General features: G+C 40.3%; 2 protein-coding genes across 3 annotated transcripts in view; both read left to right on the top strand.

The window, feature by feature from the left end:
• Positions 1-1556: 1556 nt before the first annotated feature.
• cfl2 (cofilin 2 (muscle)) lies at positions 1557-4531 on the top strand. Of its 2 annotated transcripts, none has more exons than XM_020529307.2 (4): positions 1557-1688; positions 2982-3289; positions 3437-3513; positions 3601-4531. In XM_020529307.2, exons 1-4 carry the CDS (start codon positions 1686-1688, stop codon positions 3723-3725), a joined length of 513 nt encoding a protein of 170 aa, XP_020384896.1. In that variant the 5' UTR covers positions 1557-1685; the 3' UTR covers positions 3726-4531. The 2 variants fall into 2 exon arrangements, with proteins under 2 accessions (XP_020384896.1, XP_048455717.1); XM_048599760.1 differs by lacking the exon at positions 1557-1688 and adding an exon at positions 1852-1982.
• An 8963-nt stretch (positions 4532-13494) lies between these two features.
• The window catches only part of baz1a (bromodomain adjacent to zinc finger domain, 1A), a 65191-nt gene continuing 59743 nt past the window's right edge, over positions 13495-18942 (top strand). Inside the window, exons 1-2 of the mRNA XM_048600426.1 lie at positions 13495-13515; positions 15390-15496. Coding sequence (XP_048456383.1) covers positions 13495-13515; positions 15390-15496 — 128 coding nt within the window. The remainder of the gene's footprint in view (positions 13516-15389; positions 15497-18942) is intronic.

Raw genomic sequence — 18942 nt, 5'->3', positions numbered from 1 at the left:
TACAATCCTGTGAAGTTTTCCAAATTAACATGGTGAAAGGAGCTGGCAGAAAGCAGCAGAGGCAGCTGATTGAACAGTCTCTAATTTAATGGCAAAGAAATCCACAAATTCCTTGCACTTGTTGCTGAGGAGATAAGGATGAAATTGACTTTTGCTGCACCTAGGAGAGAATTAATGCTGATTCCGATGGACAATGCAAGTCCTGAGGAAGAGCTTGTCAAAAATTAGTTGAAAAATACCTCAAGGAATATTCTATAAAATTAGTGAGCAAACATTTCATTTTAAAATTGATCATATCAGGAGACTATTGCTGAACAAAGGCGTAATTCCAATTATTTTAGTGTCTCCATTCCTTGATACAAGTAAGTAGACTGTGCGTATTTTACATAAGATAGTTATTCAGCATGTTATGTTGATTTTTTTCCCTTTAAATTACGTGAATTTAACGCAAAGAACATTATCCACCGATTTTCCATTCGGCGCAACTCAATTGCTGATACACAAAATGCATTATTCCGTGAAGTTCTCGACTAGACCTCTAGATGTTGGAATTATGAAATATTTGGCATTGATTATTTTGAGTCAATAATTTGAACCGCCAGAAGTAGTAATACGGTCAGGGTACTGCATGAATACATATTATTAAAATCGCGTTTAAAAAAAAAGGAAATGTCACGTTGGCCTAATTGTTAATGTTTCAACAAATTGTCATCTGGAAACGTTATGAAAGTGACTTTGATAACTTCAGAAGATTTTATTCAATGTCCCTATATGAATCTAAATTTTAATGCACTATTACAAATCTGAACTACTTGGCTACGTATTATAGATATTATTGGCAGGTTAGTGCGCGCTTGACTGAAGATTTACTTACCTAATGAGTTATGCGTACATTCTGATCTGAATCATTATGTTAAGATTTTTGCATGTTATGTTATAAACCAGCTGGTTTCTCATTAGTAGAAGATTTCTCCATGGTTACAAGGTTGAAGTGCGAACAGAGGCAATAAAAACATTCCTTAAATTACGTGAAGGTTAGTGTGTAATTACTCTAAAAATGCTGTGATTTTACATTTCGGAGCCGGATAATTTGTAAATGTTTATTAGAGATTGCGCATATGACCTGATTCGTTGATTTCTACGTTGTTTTAACATTTCATTCTTTACTAATATGGGTAGGCTAATTTGGAAATATTTATTATGGGGATTGCGCATGTTTGATCTTCATCTGTGGTTTATAATTTGTTGTAAGATTCTTTCTACTGTCATGAGCAGGTGAATTTGCTAGTTTGCGCGGTCTTAGCCTTGTGCATGTTCTGCCCTGAGCCTACGATTCTGTCTGGTGGCAGCAGCATTGAGATGGCCTCTGCTAAGCAGGTGGCCTGTTGGGTTGGTGTGGTCGGGGTGGAGCAGACCATGTGGGTTCAGTGGTGGAGGTGGCGGTGAGCGCGGACGCGCTGTGGACGGTTCTTCCATTCGCATCTCTCCTCCCCGCAAACCACCCCCCCGGCCCTGCAATCCCCAAAACAAACCCCCCCCTCCCGGAGTCCTGAGAATGGTCGAGCCCAGCCTCCTCCTCCTCTTCCTCCACGGCCGCTCTCCCTGCAGCTGTTTAACGGTCGAGTATTCGCCGGCAACGCCGTTGTGTGCGCGCTTCTTATCATCATCGCTGCCGCTAGCTCGCTATGGTAAGGGGAGACAGCAGCTGGCACACACCTCGATGCAAACCCCGGGGAGCCGAGCTTGTATTTTCTCACAACGAATGGTTCAGTTTACTGTCTCTCCGCACCCCGGGTTTGGAGTGGTGGTCCCAGGGTGCCGGCGCCTAGCTCGCAGCGGCCATTTTAACCTAATTTTAGCTGCGGCAGTGAGTGTTGTTGCTAGTGGCCGGCCCAGTTGGCCAAGCCGAACCGAAGGCACCGGCTTCGCGTTTCTCCGTATGCTGGGCAGTTCCCGCTGTCCTGGCGGTAAAGTGGCGGCAGGTTGGTGAGGCGAGGTTTTGGTACCCAGCCTGCGCCTCAGCGCGTTTCTTTCCCCTTTTCCCTCGCGTGAAAGGCACTTTTATTCGACCTGAAATTTATTCCGTGCTATTAATCATTATTTTGGATGGATCTGGTGGCGGTCGGTGCCGAGGAGACGGCAGCCATGACGGAGCAGAGACCTCGGCACGTTTTAACCGGGCAGCTTGTATCGAAGTCTCTGGAAGCGGATTCCTTGCTGTCCGGCCATCATTCCCACTTGGAAATGGTTGCAGCTGAAGTGTAGCCTGAACCCGGTGTATGTTGGGGGGAGGAGGAGGGCGGAATTAACCTGCAAATGTCCCAGTGTTGGGGTCCAGAACTGCAGTAACGCTCCCTGTTCAAATTTGAAATGTCCATCGATTTATTTGTTTATTTTTGTAAATGCGTCAATATCTGGATTTGTTTTAAAAAATAAAAACGGGAAAGAAAAGGGGATAATACATAATCAAAGAGGATATCCCCATCGTCACATTGTTAAGAAAATGCTTACCGATTGCCGCTTATAATTTTTACGCCTATGAGTTTTAATGAGATTCAGGGTTTTATTTCTTTCAAATCACGATTATCTCTTTTTGCGTTGTCAATGCATGTCTTGAGTGTTAAAAGAGCAGATGAGTCTTGTTGGATTCTTTTGTTACAACGTTGAGCTCAAAGGCTCCCCCCCGTCTGTCGCATACCACAATTTGCTGTAATTTGTCTAAATCCACTGCATCATTGAAAGTGATGATGCTTCTGGCACCCGAGCCTTAACTTGCACGACGTAAATTCGTTGGTGGCTGCTCTCCATTTTCATGTAAACATTTAAGTGCTATATAAAATTTGCAACGAGCGTTTCTTCCAGTTGCATTTTTGAAATCTTATTACTGTTTAACTTGGAGTGCTCATTTCATTGCCATGTTAGGATGCTGTGTGATATTCAAGTGGTGCTCATTCTTGTTTTAACCTTTTATTTCCAAACAGGCCTCTGGAGTAACAGTACATGATGAAGTGATTAAAGTCTTCAATGACATGAAAGTAAGAAAATCATCTTCACCAGAAGAGGTTAAGAAGAGAAAGAAAGCGATATTGTTCTGCCTTAGTGATGATAAAAAGCAAATAATTGTGGAGGAAACCAAAGAGATTTTGGTGGGTGAGATTGGAGAAACTGTGCAGGATCCCTACACGTCTTTTGTTCAGTTGCTACCTCAGACCGACTGTCGTTATGCTTTGTATGATGCTACATATGAGACAAAAGAATCAAAGAAAGAAGATTTGGTATTTATATTCTGGTATGTAGTTTTAAAAAAAAAAAGATTTTGACTGAGGCATGTATGTTATTGAAGATGTGCATTGAATGAATGGTTTCTTTGTTAAACCATGCCATAACAATGGCTATTATCTATCTTCACTTTTTTTTTATTTTTTTTTCTTTGTAGGGCTCCGGAAAGAGCATCCCTCAAAAGCAAGATGATATATGCTAGCTCAAAGGATGCCATTAAAAGGAAATTTACAGGTTATAAAATTTTACAATTGTTTGCAATTCTTAATTAAGTTGGTGTAGTGCGACAACAACTTGACTCTATTTTCTGTTTTTTTTCAGGTATTAAACATGAATGGCAAGTTAACGGATTAGATGAAATTCAGGACCGTATAGCACTCGCAGAGAAACTGGGAGGCAATGTGGTGGTTTCACTTGAAGGAATATCCTTGCGTACTGATAATTGAGTGCCATCTTGACTCATGGAGCTTCCATTTCTGCAGCTCTGTCATTTGATCAAAGTTGGAATAGTTTAGTTTTTTTCCACGTAAAGGAGATCTCATTAACTTAAGCAGCCAGCCTGCGGTTGCCCTTAGACTGTTTGATCCCAGTAGTTTGTATGTAGAATCTCAAGGAATGCTTTCACGTCATTCATTCTAGCCAAAACAATTGTCGTTGCATGCATTCCTTGTTTCTTGTACAATGAATGTGAACGTTTGTGAGTAGTTTAGAAATGCTAAGTATAAGCTTTTGAAAACCTTGAGAGTATTGTCCACTGGTCAGGTGGTAGCCATTAATTCAGTATTGTAATTGAAGTTGCACTTGATCGTAGTTCCATGAGGCTCTTGTGCATTCATAACCCACTCCTGCCTTGATAGCCTAGTTTTGTGTCATGGCAACATGTGTTCTACGCTATGCATCAAAGCACTTTTTGTAATTTTATTTTGTTTTAAAAAAAAGCTAAGGAATGCCAACCAAGTTTCTATAGTTTGTAATTGCATCATCAGTGATTTTGTAACTCTTGCGTTTTCATTCCTGTTGTGCAGACCTTAAGGAAGGAGTTGTTTATGTTGCCTTCTGTTTCCAGTGGAATGTACACTACTGAAAAAAGAATGGGAGTCAATGTTTACCATGTTAGGGTTTTTTTTAAACATTGAAGCAAACATGCAAAAATCAGTCATGATGGCAGTTACTGTATACTAGAGCCTTAAATGGAACATTGTTTTTGAGATCAGAAAATTGGCCACGCTTACAATAAAAATTGTGGCTTATGGCCGATTGCTGCTTTTGTTTTCATTTTCCACTGATAAAACATACTAACTGGAAATGTAACCTGCACTCACTATTGGTACTCCTTTGTGAACGATCATACTGTAATATTTGCAATAGTTTTACTGATTTTTATAATTTCCAATTTAGTGGAAGCATTTCGTGTTTTTAAACCAGTATTTTCAAAATAGAAGTTACAAGCTTAAATTGAATTAGTCATTGTTTGACTGAGCTGTAAGTTACAGCTTTAATCAGTCAGCTAATCAAACTTATCCTATTACACCAAAGTGTGCTAGTGAAGGTAGGCATATTTTCATGAATATGCCAATGTCAAGTTACATTAACAATTGAGTTTTGTATCTTAATACACAAACTGAATATATTTTAAGATGGCCATTCTGTTCAGAGTCACTACACAAAGCTTCAGCTTTTGCAATTTAAGTATGAATGTTTTGAGATTTGAACTCGAATGGAGTGGTTTTTATAACTGAGGAGACTTCCTGCAAACACTCAGGGATCCTAAATTGAATTGTGAAAAGCGCAGTTTCTTCTGGGAGTGTATGTATGTAAAGTTGGAATAGACAAAAATCCTTTTAAATGTGACCCGGGGACTGTTCTGGTTACAGTTTGGATATCAGCTATTGCTGCATTTGGATCAAAGCCAACAGTTGCTGTCCTACTGGAGAATTTGATCTGCATGCTGAGAGTAATCCTGTGCTAGTCAGAGCTATTTATGGGAAACGCATGCTTTTGTGTCTTGTCATCCTTGTCCACAAATGGCAAAACTGGACATAGTTCCTATGCTGGATAAAAGGAAAGTCCTGCCAGGCAGCCAAACATAGCTGTCAAATATTGCATGTACATGGAATGCTTTTCTAGAAGAAAATAAGTTGTGAATTTTATTAACTGCTTAATGTTCATTGACATAATTTTCCATGTAATTTTACACAATACATGGGAATAAACTCCCTACAATATGTCAAATTACAGGTTTTTGTTTAAAAATTGCTTCTTTGAAGCAATACTCAATTTATATGTTAGGAAATGAAATTTTTGAATACATGTAAAACATTTGAAATTTTGTATCTGGTACTTTGTAGTAGTGAGTGAAGATACTAGCAATGTTTTGGAACAAATTCATTGTTTAAACGTTGTAGAAATTCATCTTTATCCTTAAGATGATCTCTACAGGTTCTTTAACTTTTTAAGCTGAATACATTTTGATAATGAGGTAATATGGAGCACTTTTGAATGCTAGGATGTTCCAAACAGCTCATGAGCAATTTAAATTGTCATTTTTTAATGTATGAAAAGTATTTTTGTTTCAAGATATCTCTATTATTAGATATTGAGTGCAATACTACTTCAAATGCCTATTTTAAAGGACACTTTCTTTTAGGGTAACTCCATTTTTATTTTTGCAAGAATGAGAACATGGATACAGGAGTAGGTGATGCAGCCCCATGACTTTTGTCAGTTAATGAAATTATGGCTGATCTGTGTCTTAATTCTAGATCCCAGCTTTAATTCTGTAATTCTTCAGGCTTTTTGACTAGCAAGGATCTTTCAGTTGAAAGTTTTTTGAAATTTCAAATTGCTGTTAATTAGTCTTTCTGCAGTCAAGCGAAGCAATGTTTCTGATTTACATTACCTTTTGTGTAAAGAAGTACTCTGATTCCACCCTTGAACAACCTAGTTCTAATTCTTCCCTGTTCCCACTGTTGGAAATATTCTCTATCATATCAAGTCTTTAAATGATCCTACATTAGAATACGAAGTCTTTACCAAGTCTTTTTTGTTTGCACATTTTTTCCTATTTTTGAGCCTCTTTTGCCAGTTTTTTCAGCCTCCAGTTTATTTGGTGTTTGCAATGGAACTAGCATCTACTGAGTGTCTTTAGCCACTGCTTCTCAACCATTAAGTTGGTGGCTAGATATCAGTGGGAAAGCTTGCAGCAATAATTATTCTGCTCACTTAGTAAATAATCTATTGTAAATATTTGCTAATAGCAGCTAACAACTTGTAACTAAAGTTGTAATGACTTGTAATTAAGCAGACTGCTTCAACATGCCCTGGAAACAAAAGTTCTTGTGTGGATAATCAAATTGTGTAAAGTCAATCCTAATCACAACATCCTGGCTCTAAGTGTGATTGACAAAGTTGTCTTAACTAAATTCTGACCAGAAATAGTCAAGACTTTATGGATTCTTCATCTTTTGCGAACGTTTTATGTTCAGTTGAGAAGTAATAAACTCCTTTTTAAATGCAGGATGTAGCAGTTTTGTGTGTACTGTTTTTTTTAAAAAAAAAAAAAAAAAATTTGATATGAAGTAGGACATTTAAAACATGAGCTATGTGAGTAATAGTGTGGTGTTTTATTTCCTGGTTCAGAGCTAATAAGTTGATAAATTCAGAAGTTTTTTTTGTTTTGTTTGGAAGTTGACTTTGGTTCAGTGAGGTGGCAGCAGCTGGCTTCCTTTTAAAGTATGGGATCTATCCAAGTGCACCAACTAGAGTAAAGGAATGTGTATGGATGCTGCATATTGTGTTAATTCACTTAAGTATTCCAACATGTTTCAGAATTGATGTATGATTACCATAATTGGGTATGGAGAACAATGGAGGAATTTGGAAGGGTAAATACAAGCTTAGTCATACACCTGAGTTTTCAGAAGAAATTAGAAGTGTTGAGGTGTTGGCCAGGAGTTCCCATTTGTAATTGGTACTTCCAGAAGGTTAAAATCAGGCTGACTCGAATTTGGTAATGATTGCTTCAGCTTCCCCCTGACTCTGGAATGTTGGAATTTGTGGGGAATGGCTTTATATGTAATGCATTCAGGGGCCAGAAGCCAGTTAAGTCAGCAAGATCAAGTGATAGTGGTATTTTGAGTGAGTTGTCCTTTTTTGTAGAGTATTATACAATCAGGGAGACTATGAAGCCAATATAAATGCTCCAGTGGACACAATTGTCTTTCAGAATTAATGATTAAGAAATTTAAGTGCCCCATACTATTTTAAATGGTTTATGAAAGTGTTAAAGGTGTGATTAATTGAATAACCAATAAGGGAATGTAATCTAACTTTTTTTTTCGATTCTTCAGAACTGAAATGGCTCAAATTACAATAAAAACTAGGGAGGGCATGTATCACAGATGGTTAAAATTGTGATCCAACCTTGTTTTCAGTTCTTTTGGAATGTAATTCTACTCGGATTGCTAGTAGCATCAAGGAGATTTTTGACACATTAGGTGTACAGAATCATACTATTGTGACACTGGTAGTAATCCTACTATCTTTTGGATGGTAGGATTACTACCAGTGTCACAATAGTATGATTCTGTATACCTAAAAGGGACATGTAGCTGATTATAATATAACCCTAAGCTGAAAGTTCTTGTGTGTGATCCCTATGGCTAACAACCAAGACAAAGATACAAATGGAAAGGTCTCATCCGAAGCCTCAAAGATAAACCTTATTATTTTTGAAATAGAAACCATTGGTTTTAATCAACTGTTTACATCAGAAGTGGTATGTAATATGGGACAATTTCAATACAAGTCATTGCTTGATTGGTTTTTTAAAAGCAAAATAGTATTAAAGAAGTAGAAGTTGCTTTCTCAAATGTTATCTTCTGACATTGGCTTACTATGGAGCTTAAGATTCTGAAGTCTGAGGAAACTAACCAAAAGTGTGGAATTCTGTCCAAGTAAACCTTTAAGCGATATCCTGTGTGGGGAAAAATGAACATTTAAAACTTGTGAAAATTCAGGTATCAGTTTCGTGATCTGTGATTTTTGCTTTGGAGCATGTAGTTCAGTGCAGGTACTGTCAGTTTGGAAGATCCTGCTATTTGGGGATAAGCACTTTCAACTAATATGCATGCAAGAGGGGGAAAAAAAAGCATTTTCTGGATTCATGTTCTACAGTTAAACCTGCAATCTCATATGGTCTGATTTCAGTCATTAGTTTGGGAGCAGCTGTTAGAATTGAAAGGTAAAATGAATTTCTTTCAATAATTGTGTACCCATGACGTCCTGCACAAATACTTTAGACTGTCAATTTTCAGATGTTAACAATCCATAAATATCCAGGAGTGAGAAGGATTATATCAGAGCTGATTTTGTTGTTTTATTTTTTTTTTATTTTGAATGAGGAATTTGCATCTTTCTGCCACACTGGATGACATTGCAAAATGAAGTTTATGTACTGCTAATAAATTATACATTGTAGGATTAAGAAATGTGATACCCTATGATCAAATTTGATAAAGGTGGAACTCTATCAAATTGAAGTAACTGAGGACCTTTAAAGATCAATGTAGACAACAATGTGTTTATTGATTACTGGGTATATTTAAAATAGGATCAGATTTGTCATTTTTGAGATTAGCAAAAGGACCAGGTCACATTATTCCATGTTAGTAGTGTTTGGCTAGAAATTTGTGTAAACGCCCCATTTGCTTCATTCTCAAGCTTTTTTGAATACAGAATGTTTTTGTAGACTATCCATATTTTTTAAATTCGTCCATGGCCTATAGCTGGCAGCATTTATTGCCCAGAAGGCAGTTGAGTCAACCAAATTAACATGGCTCTAGTGTTGTATGTAGACCAGACCAGACAAGGATAGCAGTTTCCTTTCTCTGAAGTACATTAGTGAACCAGATGGTTTTTTCCCTTACAATCAGCAATGGTTTCGTGGTCATCATTCGACTCTGAAATACAGGCTTTTTATTTTATTGGATTCAACATCTACATGGTGGATTTGAACCCAGACCCCCAGACCGTTACATGGGTCTCTGGATTTAGTCTTGCAATACCAACAAGCCATTTCCTGTTTGGATTGGGAATCAATTTGGTGAATCCGTACTTCTTTCCAAAGCCATAGTTGTCATCAAAACTGAAGGAGTACTTCAGATGTGAGTTAACACAAGGCTCTATTCAAAGGAACTAAACTTTAACCCTTTTATATTCAGTCCACTTGACTTCAATACCAACATTCTGTTCAGTCTTTTTGACTGGTTTTAGTACTGAATCATTGTGATCTTCTGTCTCCCAAATCATTTTATTTCTCTCCATTAGATGCTCAGATCACTGCACCTGAGAGATGTATCAAATTCGTTCCCGAATCAAGCTCCATCTACTATTGTTTTGGCTACTCGCATCTGTTTGTATCTCACTGACATTATGTATTCAACTCTATTAGTTATTGTGCATGATAAATACTACATGCAGATCATTTTTGTTTCTTCATTCAACTCATTAGCACAGTATAGTGAAAAGTTGAGGCACTGAGCAAATCCTTTTGAGTGATGCTTGCCCTTCAGTGTAAGCAGCCTTTAATAAAAGCACAATACTGAAGTATGGATCTGAAGGTATCGGAGGTCCAAAACCAACAAAATGCTGGAGGAATGCCATCTGTACAGGCAAAATTAATCTTTAAACTTCACCTGGACTCTTCCTTGTGAGTTATAACTAACTTGTAACAGTAACACTGCTCCTTTCTCACATTCTGCCTGACCCACTTAGCATTTTCAGCATCTTGTTTTTATTTCAGATTTACAGCAACTACAATATTTTGAAATTTAAGTTTTGACTCCTGTCTGTAGTAGCATGCAATGTCCAATCCCTAGAAAGGAAATTGTCAGGTTGCATAATGGGCATCCGTCTTGAACACGTAATTTCGCCCTCAAGTTTTCTTTGTTAAGCTAGACTTAGTTAAACTTTGAAAGACTTGACAAATTTAGACTGTTGAGTTAGTAATATAATCTTGACACATGATTTCGTTGAAAGTACATTACTATCATGCCCAGCTGTGATGTTCTGTCTGATACATATTCTTCCGGTGTATGGCCAAGCTCATGTGATTTGGTGTTTGTGTAATTAATTCATACAGAGCAGTAAACTGAGAACAGAATAATTACTTAATTGGAAATATTAATGACATTAGTGAAGGCTAGCTAGCTCAATTGTTGAATGTTAATTATACCTTATGATAGTTCATAAATTCGATCTTCTTGAATAAACTATATTTAGAGTTACCCTAAACACACAATCCAATAATGTATTACTTATACAATTAACTGCTCAAGAAATATCTAATGCACATGGCATAAATCCTGAAGTAGTCAGGTTAGCAAGAAAGGTCTATCGCAAGGCTTGTGGATGGGCTGAATGATCTCTGCACTGTAGGGATTCTATAAAATCACAGTTGTTTATTACATTCAGGCTATCTGCATGTTCTGCTATACACATGTTCCAACTTGAACATAATTTACATAATCTAATGTACTAAATGTTTTCAGCTGCTACAGTAGTAGATAAATGATATCCTATTGAGCAAGTACCCCAGGCTGTTCATGGATTGATTATGGCATCATCTTTCACTTTTTTTATACCACAGGTTTCAAGTTGAATGGTAGGAAATGATGACAAATTAAGGTGCTATATATCGTTACCCAACAGCTTCGCATTTAAAATTTTACACATGGAGTGCATTTAATATCTCACAACTGTACATTGTTTTATAAATGTTTACATAACTTTAATACTAAATTTTTAATGTTTTAACTCTTGCCTGTCGTGTGTGCATCGCATATGATGTCATATTGCCTCTGATCCTGCATATTATTCAAAATGGTTTTTAGGGGAAAAATGCCTTTTGAATCTTTCTGTGCAACACAGAAGGTATGAAGAGTGGCACTCGGTGCTCAAGTATTGAACATTTTCATCAACTCTTGAAATAAAATCAAAATACTGCAGATGCTGGGGATGCCTGAAATAAAAAGAAAGTGATTGAGGAGGTCCAACAGTATTTGTGGAGAGAGAAACCAAGTTAATGTTTGAAGTCCAGTATGATATCTTCCACAGGAGGATGGTGTGTAAAGGAAGAAATAACTGGTGCTTGTTAGAAAGGTAGAAAGATAGAAAGATAATCATGGGGGATTTTCATCTAGACTTAAATCAGTTGGGCAGAAGTAGCATGGAAGAAGTGTTTACCCTGAAAGCATTCTCTAATGTTTTTCAGAACAGCATGTTCTGGAGCTGACCAGAAAATTGGCTATACTGCACATGGTATGTATCATGAGATGGGATTAATTAATGATGTCAGTGTGATGGGACCTGTAAATACTGTAATCATAATCTGATTAACTTTTATATTTTGGTTTGAGTGAGGGGGGATTGGGTCCAAAACTACTATTTTAAACTTAAATAGTAGCAACTATAAGGGCATAAAAGCAAAGCTTTCTAAAGAATAGAGGTGCAAATACTTAAGGGGATATTTCAGAATGCATAGAATGTATGCATTCCAAAGCAAGAAATAACTCAAGGACCCACCATCCTTGGTTAACTAATAACAATAGAGTAAAGAAAAAGAGGTAATTTTGCAAAGTTGGCAGAACAGAAGATTGCCCTGAAAGAAGAAAAAACCGAAAGATTAATGCAGAAAGACTTCTGTGAAGACTTCTTCATAGTGCTGTCTTTTGCTCTAGAATTCTAGGTCATAGCTGTGGTTCTGAGTCTCTGGCTAATGGAGGGTAGTTAGGTGTGAGTATTCTTTTTGCAACCAAATGGTGACTCTCTATCTTTAGAACTTGTAGTGATATCTTTATGATGAGTCTCGTACTGGATGGTGTGTCTTTATTACTTTGGCCAAGTGCACAGCCTCGAGTAACATCCGAAGTTTCTGCTTGTAGATCAATTTTGTCTTCGTAACTTGTTACCTGTCTTTACTAGGACCTGACCTGAGTTTGGGATGTGGTCACCTTGGATCTTTATCTGATCAGGAATAGTGGATTTTGTTAGGATGCCACTGCTCAGGAATCAGCACTTCACCAGTAGAACTTTAAGTGGCTGGCACAGAGTTCAGGTTGCTGGAATGCCCTGACTTGGGGCATGGTGGATGGCACAGAAGTGAGCTGGATGATGGTGCAGGAACATGGTGGATTGGCATTGTTCAATACCCTGCATACAGCCAAAACCATTGCGAGTATTAAAATGGTCAACCCTGGAGACATGGGATATTGAGGCAGCTCAGGCTCGTGATAGGTGTCTTGTCTGATCTGACCCAGATTTGAATGGAATTCCTCATTGTTCCTGGACTCTGAAACTTTCGTCAGGGACTTGCATTCTCCAATTTTGGCCCTCAAGGAAATTCATTCCATACCCTTTGTCAGCATAGAGGGATTTCCTGTATGGGCTACTGTTGGACTGTGACCTTTGTCCCCAATTGGACATGTCCTGGTGATCCATCTTGGTGTCTAGTGGCACCACAGTGGAGGGCGTTCTCTTTGGGGATATTCCTCTTTACCATTGGGAAGTTGGGGTGGAGGTCCTTGGTTAAGTAGGTTCACAAAATTCTCAAGCTGCCTGTAATTTGTAATGGCATTGAATCCATAACCCACACTTTTATGTTAATTGTTATAGGCTTTTGCCCCTCTTCTTTTTTTTTTGATATTTGAAGGGACTTTAACTAACTTAGTTTTTGGTTGCACTTCAGCAGCAAGAACCCAATCTTTGGATTCCTAGTAAGAAAAGTGGGAGGCAGATCAGGTGGTCTGATAGTGGACCTGGCCCAAGTGGCCATTAACAGGTACAGGAAGTGGCTGGCGGACGTGTTTATTGACTGTCTGCCTTTCTTCTGTGGTTACAACTAGGTGTACTTGGAGAGGGTGCAGGCAGACTCCAGTGGTACATATCTGGCCTCCTATAGCACCACAGGTCTATCATCATCATTACCATAGTGATACTTTAAATTCCTTTGGTGTATTGATTCTCCTTCCAGTGCCCCTTAGGGGCTACCCATGCTAATTTTGTCTAAAAGAGAAAACACTTGATGGCTGTATTGTACCTAAACCACCAAGAACCTGATATGACAGCAGCCCTTATGTGGCCTTGCTGCACTGTTCGTCCTCGGAAAGGCCAAGGAAACTGAGCAGGATGTGGATGTCCCTCATTTGTAATATGGGAATGTCGGAAAAAGAACTAGAAGTAAGTAATTTAGCCCCTGTAGCCTGCTCCACCATTCAATTAGATCCTGGCTGATGTCCTATCTCAATGCCATGTACCTACACCGTCTCCACATCCCTTGGTATCTTTAATATCTAGAAATCTATTGATCTTTGTCTTGAATGTACTGACTAAGCCTCCACATCTCTCTCAACTAGAGAATTCCAAAGATTTCCACCATCTGATTGAAGAAGTTCCTTCTCATCTCAGTCCCAAATGGCTTTCCCCTCATTTTGATACCATGTTCTCTGGATTTATATCCCACAGTCAAGAGAAATGTCCTCATCTGGATCTACTCTGTCAAGCCCTGGAATAATTGTGTAAGTTTCAATGAGATTACCTTTCATTCTTCTAATCTCTGAAGGGTACAAGCCCAGTCTTCTCAATCTGTCCTCACAGGACAGACGTACCCAGTAATCAGTAATTGCTGAGCCTCAGTTGCACTCCCTATATGGCATGTATTCCAGAACTTTGCACAATGTTTTAGGGGTGTTCTTACCAAGGTTCTAGATCATATATCCCTGCCAGTTGCTCTGAATGTGTGCTGGACATCACCAGCTGGTGTGCAGCTGGCATCCTCGCCAAAGATCTGTGTGTCACCTATACTACTGTTCGGTCCATGCTGCATGGAGTCTCGTGCTTCCTGGGGATGTTGGGAATACATTCAGGAAATGAATGCTAAGTGTTGCTGCAAATGCTTCCCCAAGAAGTTGGCTATCTACTCACCAGAGGAGCTTTTGCATTCCCAGCCCTGAGCCATGACAATGCACATGAGCTGGATGAACATCTCTATTGACCGGCTCCTCAGTGGAGCCAGAGGGAGAGGCTGCATGTGGGAGACACGCAAACAGATTAAGAGAGACTAGATTGGTTAGAACTATACCCATTGCATTTTAGAAGAATGAGGGGGATTTCCTAGAAACCTATAAAATTCTAATAGGACTAGACAGGGTAAATGCAGGAATAATGCTCCCGATGGTTGGGGAGTTCAGAACCAGGGGGTCAGAATTTCTCCACCGAGTAAGTGGGGATCCTATGGAATTCTCTGCCACAGCGAGTGAGTGAGGCCAAAACATTGAATGTTTTCAAAAAGGAGTTAGATATAGTTGTTAGGGCTAAAGGGATCAAAGAGCATGGGGCAAAAGTAGAAACAAGTACTGAATTGGATGATCAGCCTTGATCATAGTGAATAGTAGAGCAGTCTTGAATGGCTGAATGGCCAACTCCTGCTCCTGTTTTCTGTGTTTCTAGCTCTGGAGAGAGAAAGCTGTGCGGTGCTGTAACTTTTTCGGTGTTATCTAGTAAGTAAGGAGCCAAAGGATGGGACTGGAGCCTCTTGACCATTTCTCCTTCTGACATCACCAGATCCACAAAGAGCTCCCATTTTGCCAGGGTGGACTCTCTACTCTTCCACTCTCCCAGCCTGTCTGTTGCTGCCCACACCACTGGGGTGATATAGCAGAAGAAAATCTTCTCTTCTGAATGGGCCCTAACCCTCCCATCATGGACCCATTTCTCCTGGAAGGAAAAAAAAACAAAATGAGATAAGGCCACTGTCCTTTGTGTCCAATGTCATGTGTCCCACCTATGAACAGGGTGTTTCAGAGGTGACAGGATACAGATCTTTGACTGTGAGCCATTCAGGTGAGTGAGTAAAGAGCTTGGGCAGTACAGCCCTTCCATGTTCAGGTTTAGCATATGCCACAAAGCTCCTCGGGTGATGTGTCTGCTGAAGAGTGCGAGGCCTGGGCAGCTGTCTAGAAAGGGGTTGCCCTTTGACAGAATGTATGAGCTTGTTGCACTGAATTGAGCTTCTTCTCACTTTCCTTTCTGCACTCAAACTTCTTTGGTTTCAGCTGTGGCTTCCTCTTGCCACCCTCAGGGAAGAGGAGCTCCCGTCTCTCCCTCACAGCTTCAAAGCCAACAGCAATGAGCTGAGAGGTGTGCCTGCCCCAGATGATAGGTAGATAATAGGTCTATGTTCTATGATCAGAGGTATAGATAGAGTGGACAGCCAGAGACTTTTTCCTAGGGTGGAGGTAGCTATTACGAGGGGCCATAGTTTTAAAGTGAGTGGAGGTAGATATAGGGGAGACGTCAGAGGTAGGTTTTTTTTTTTACTCAGAGTGGTAGGGGCGTGGAATGCATTGCCGGAGAGGGTAGTAGAGTTGGCCTCATTAGGGGCATTTAAGCGGCTATTAGATAGGCATATGGATGATAGTATAAGGTACGGGTGGGGGTTAGATAGACCTCAGGTTTAGGGTAAAAGTTCGGCACAACATTGGGCCGAAGGGCCTGTACTGTGCTGTACTGTTCTATGTTCTATGTATTATCCTATTCTAAGATCAAACTACCTTGCATACCCCACGTCTTACTATCATCAATGTGCCTATCCAAGAGTTACTTAAATGTCCCTAATGTATCTGACACCATTACCACTGCTGGCAGCGCATTCCACGCATCCACCACTCTTTGTGTAAAGAACCTCCCCTATACATTCTTCCAATCACCTTAAAATTATGCCCCCTCGTAATAGTCATTTCAGCCCTGGGAAAAAGTCTCTGGCTAGCCATCTATTTATGCCTCTCATCATCTTGTACACCTCTATCAAGTCATCTCTCATCCTTCTTTGCTCCAATGATAAAATCCCTAGCTCCCTCAACCTTTCCTCATAAGACCTGCCCTTCAGTCCAGGTAGCATCCTGGTAAATCTCCTCTAAATCCTCTCTAAAGCTTCCACGTCCTTCCTATGATGAGGCAACCAGAACTGAACACAATATTCCAAGTGTGGTCTAACCAGGGTTTTATAGAGCTGTAGCATAACTTTGTGGCTCTTAAACTCAATTCCCCAATGAAAGCCAACACACCACACATCTTCTTAACACCCTATCAACTTGGGTAGCAACTTTGAGGGATCTAGGAATGCGGACCCCAAGATCCCTCTGTTCCTCCACCCTGCCAAGAATCCTGCCATTAACCTGCTATTCTGCAATGAATCACTTCACACTTTTCTGGGTTGAATTCCGTCTGCCACTTCTTTGCCCAGCTCTGCAGCCTTTCAATGTCCTGTTGCAACCTACAACAGCCACAACTATCTACAACTCCACCAACCTTTGTGTCATCGGCAAACTTACTAACCCACCCTTCCACTTCCTCATCCAAGTCATTTATAAATATCACAAAGACCAGGGGCCCCAGAACAGATCCCTGCGGAACACCACTGGTCACCGAGCTCCAGGCTGAATACTTTCCATCTACTACCACCCTCCGTCTTCTATTGGACAGCCAGTTCTGTATCCAGACAGCCAAATTTCCCTGAATCCCATGCCTCCTTACTTTCTGAATGAGCCTACCATGGAGAACCGTATCAAATGCCTTGCTAAAATCCATATACACCACATCCACTGCTCGACCTTCATCAATGTGTTTTGTCACATCCTCAAAGAATTAAATAAGGCTTTTGTGAGGCATGACCTGCCACTCTCAAAGCCATGTTGACTATTTCTAATTAAACTGTGCTTTCCCAAATAATCATAAATGCTATCTCTCAGAATCTTCTCCAATAATTTGCCCACCACAGAAGTAAGACTGACTGGTCTGTAATTCCCAGGCTTATCCCTATTCCCTTTCTTGAACAATGGAATAACATTTGCCACTATCCAATCATCTGGTACTACTCCAGTGGACAGTGACGACACAAAGATCATTGGCAAAGGTGCAGCAATCTCTTACCTTGCGTCCCGTAGTTACCTTGCGTCCCGTAGTAACCTTGGGTGTATCCCGTCTGGCCCAGGGGACTTATCTATCCTCATGTTTTTCAAAATTTCTAGCACATCCTCCTTCTTAACCTCAACCTGTTTGAGCATATCAGTCTGTTTCACTCTGCCCTCACAAACGTCAAGGTCCCTCTCACTGGTGAATACTGAAGGTAAGTGTTCATTACCTCCCCTACCTCCTCCGACTCCACGCACAAGATCCCTCCACTATCCCTGATTGGCCCCACCCTCACTCTGGCCATCCTCTTGTTCCTCACATATGTATAGAATGCCTTGGGGTTTTCCTTAATCCTACCCACCAAGGCTTTTTCATACCCACTTCTAGCTCTCCTAAGTCCATTCTTCAGTTCCTTCCTGGCTATCTTGTAGCCCTCTGGAGCCTTGTCCATTCCTTGTTTCCTCAACCTTAAGTAAACTTCCTTATTCCTCTTGACTAGCTGTTCCACATGCCAGGTCTCTGGACACAACTCAATATCCTTGGTGCCTGTCAAAGAATTTAGCACAACCTGCAGATCTCTCAGAACAATCAACACTTCAGTTCCCCCACTTCATCTGATTTACCACCTTTCCGCTATTGAGGCTGGATAAAATAGGAATGGTCAGTGATAGGATGAAAGGGTGCAGACAGTAAATAATGGAAGAGTTGGTTGGATTATGGGAGTGGTCATAGCAGAAGTAAAGAAAGGCTGTGTTTGTTGCTATTACAAGTACAGGGGTTACTCTGACCAAGAATGCAGTTACAGGATGTGTGGCACATTTACATCACAACAATACTGCAGGGAGCTTTCTGCATCAAACAGTATTGAAACTGAACTGACACAAGCGAAGAGAACAATAATACCAACAGCTCAGTGAAACACCATTAACAGTATTCAATTAAGTGACTCATTTGGGAAAATCTGGAACTGTGGATAACTGGGGTCTTTATTTAAATTATGATGTTTACTTAATCTTTAGATTTAAACAACAAACAAACACTGGTTAAAATCTATATTTGTTCAGAGCAAAGCAGCAAGGGAGTGATGACCAAAGGGGTGAAGGAGAAGTGAAATAAAGCAGCGAGTGGGGCGAAGTGAGTAATATGAGCAAAGTGTTGGCTGATTATAAGTAGTGTGGGGTGAGGGGCAACGAGCAGGAGAGTGAGGGGTATGCAAACAGGGTGACAAGTGAGACAGTTAGCAGCGTGGGATCAGCAGTGAGAGGGATGGTTGAGGAGATCGGTGAGTAGGGTGTGAGGGGGTTGGTTAGTGGGGGCTCTAAGGGGTCAGCCAGCAAAGCAGCATGTGATGTGTTAAGAAGGGGCAGTGAGTTGTGGCAAGTGGGAGGGTGAGATGGTATTGGGGGGGCAGCACTGATGGGGCAGTGGGCAAGATGGTGAGGGGATGGTGAGTGGGATAGCAAGGGGGTGATGAGGGTATGATGTTGTGGGTAGTAACCAGGGTGACAAGGGGCACAGGGAACAGTGTGGCAAGGAAGGTACAGTGAGGTGGGATAGCAGTTAAGTGGTGAATTGGTTGGTGAGTGAGACAGGATAGGCTGTGGGAGGGAGGATCAGTTTGGTAAATGGTAATTTCAAGGAGGCTTTCTTGCCCATGTTTGACCTGATGCCACGAGATTCATGAAGTCCATAATC

Source organism: Rhincodon typus, chromosome 8 (genome assembly GCF_021869965.1).
Source record: "Rhincodon typus isolate 14 chromosome 8, sRhiTyp1.1, whole genome shotgun sequence".
NCBI lineage: Eukaryota > Metazoa > Chordata > Chondrichthyes > Orectolobiformes > Rhincodontidae > Rhincodon > Rhincodon typus.
The sequence above is the reverse complement of the archived record's forward strand: the minus strand, read 5'-3'. Positions and strand labels throughout refer to the sequence as shown.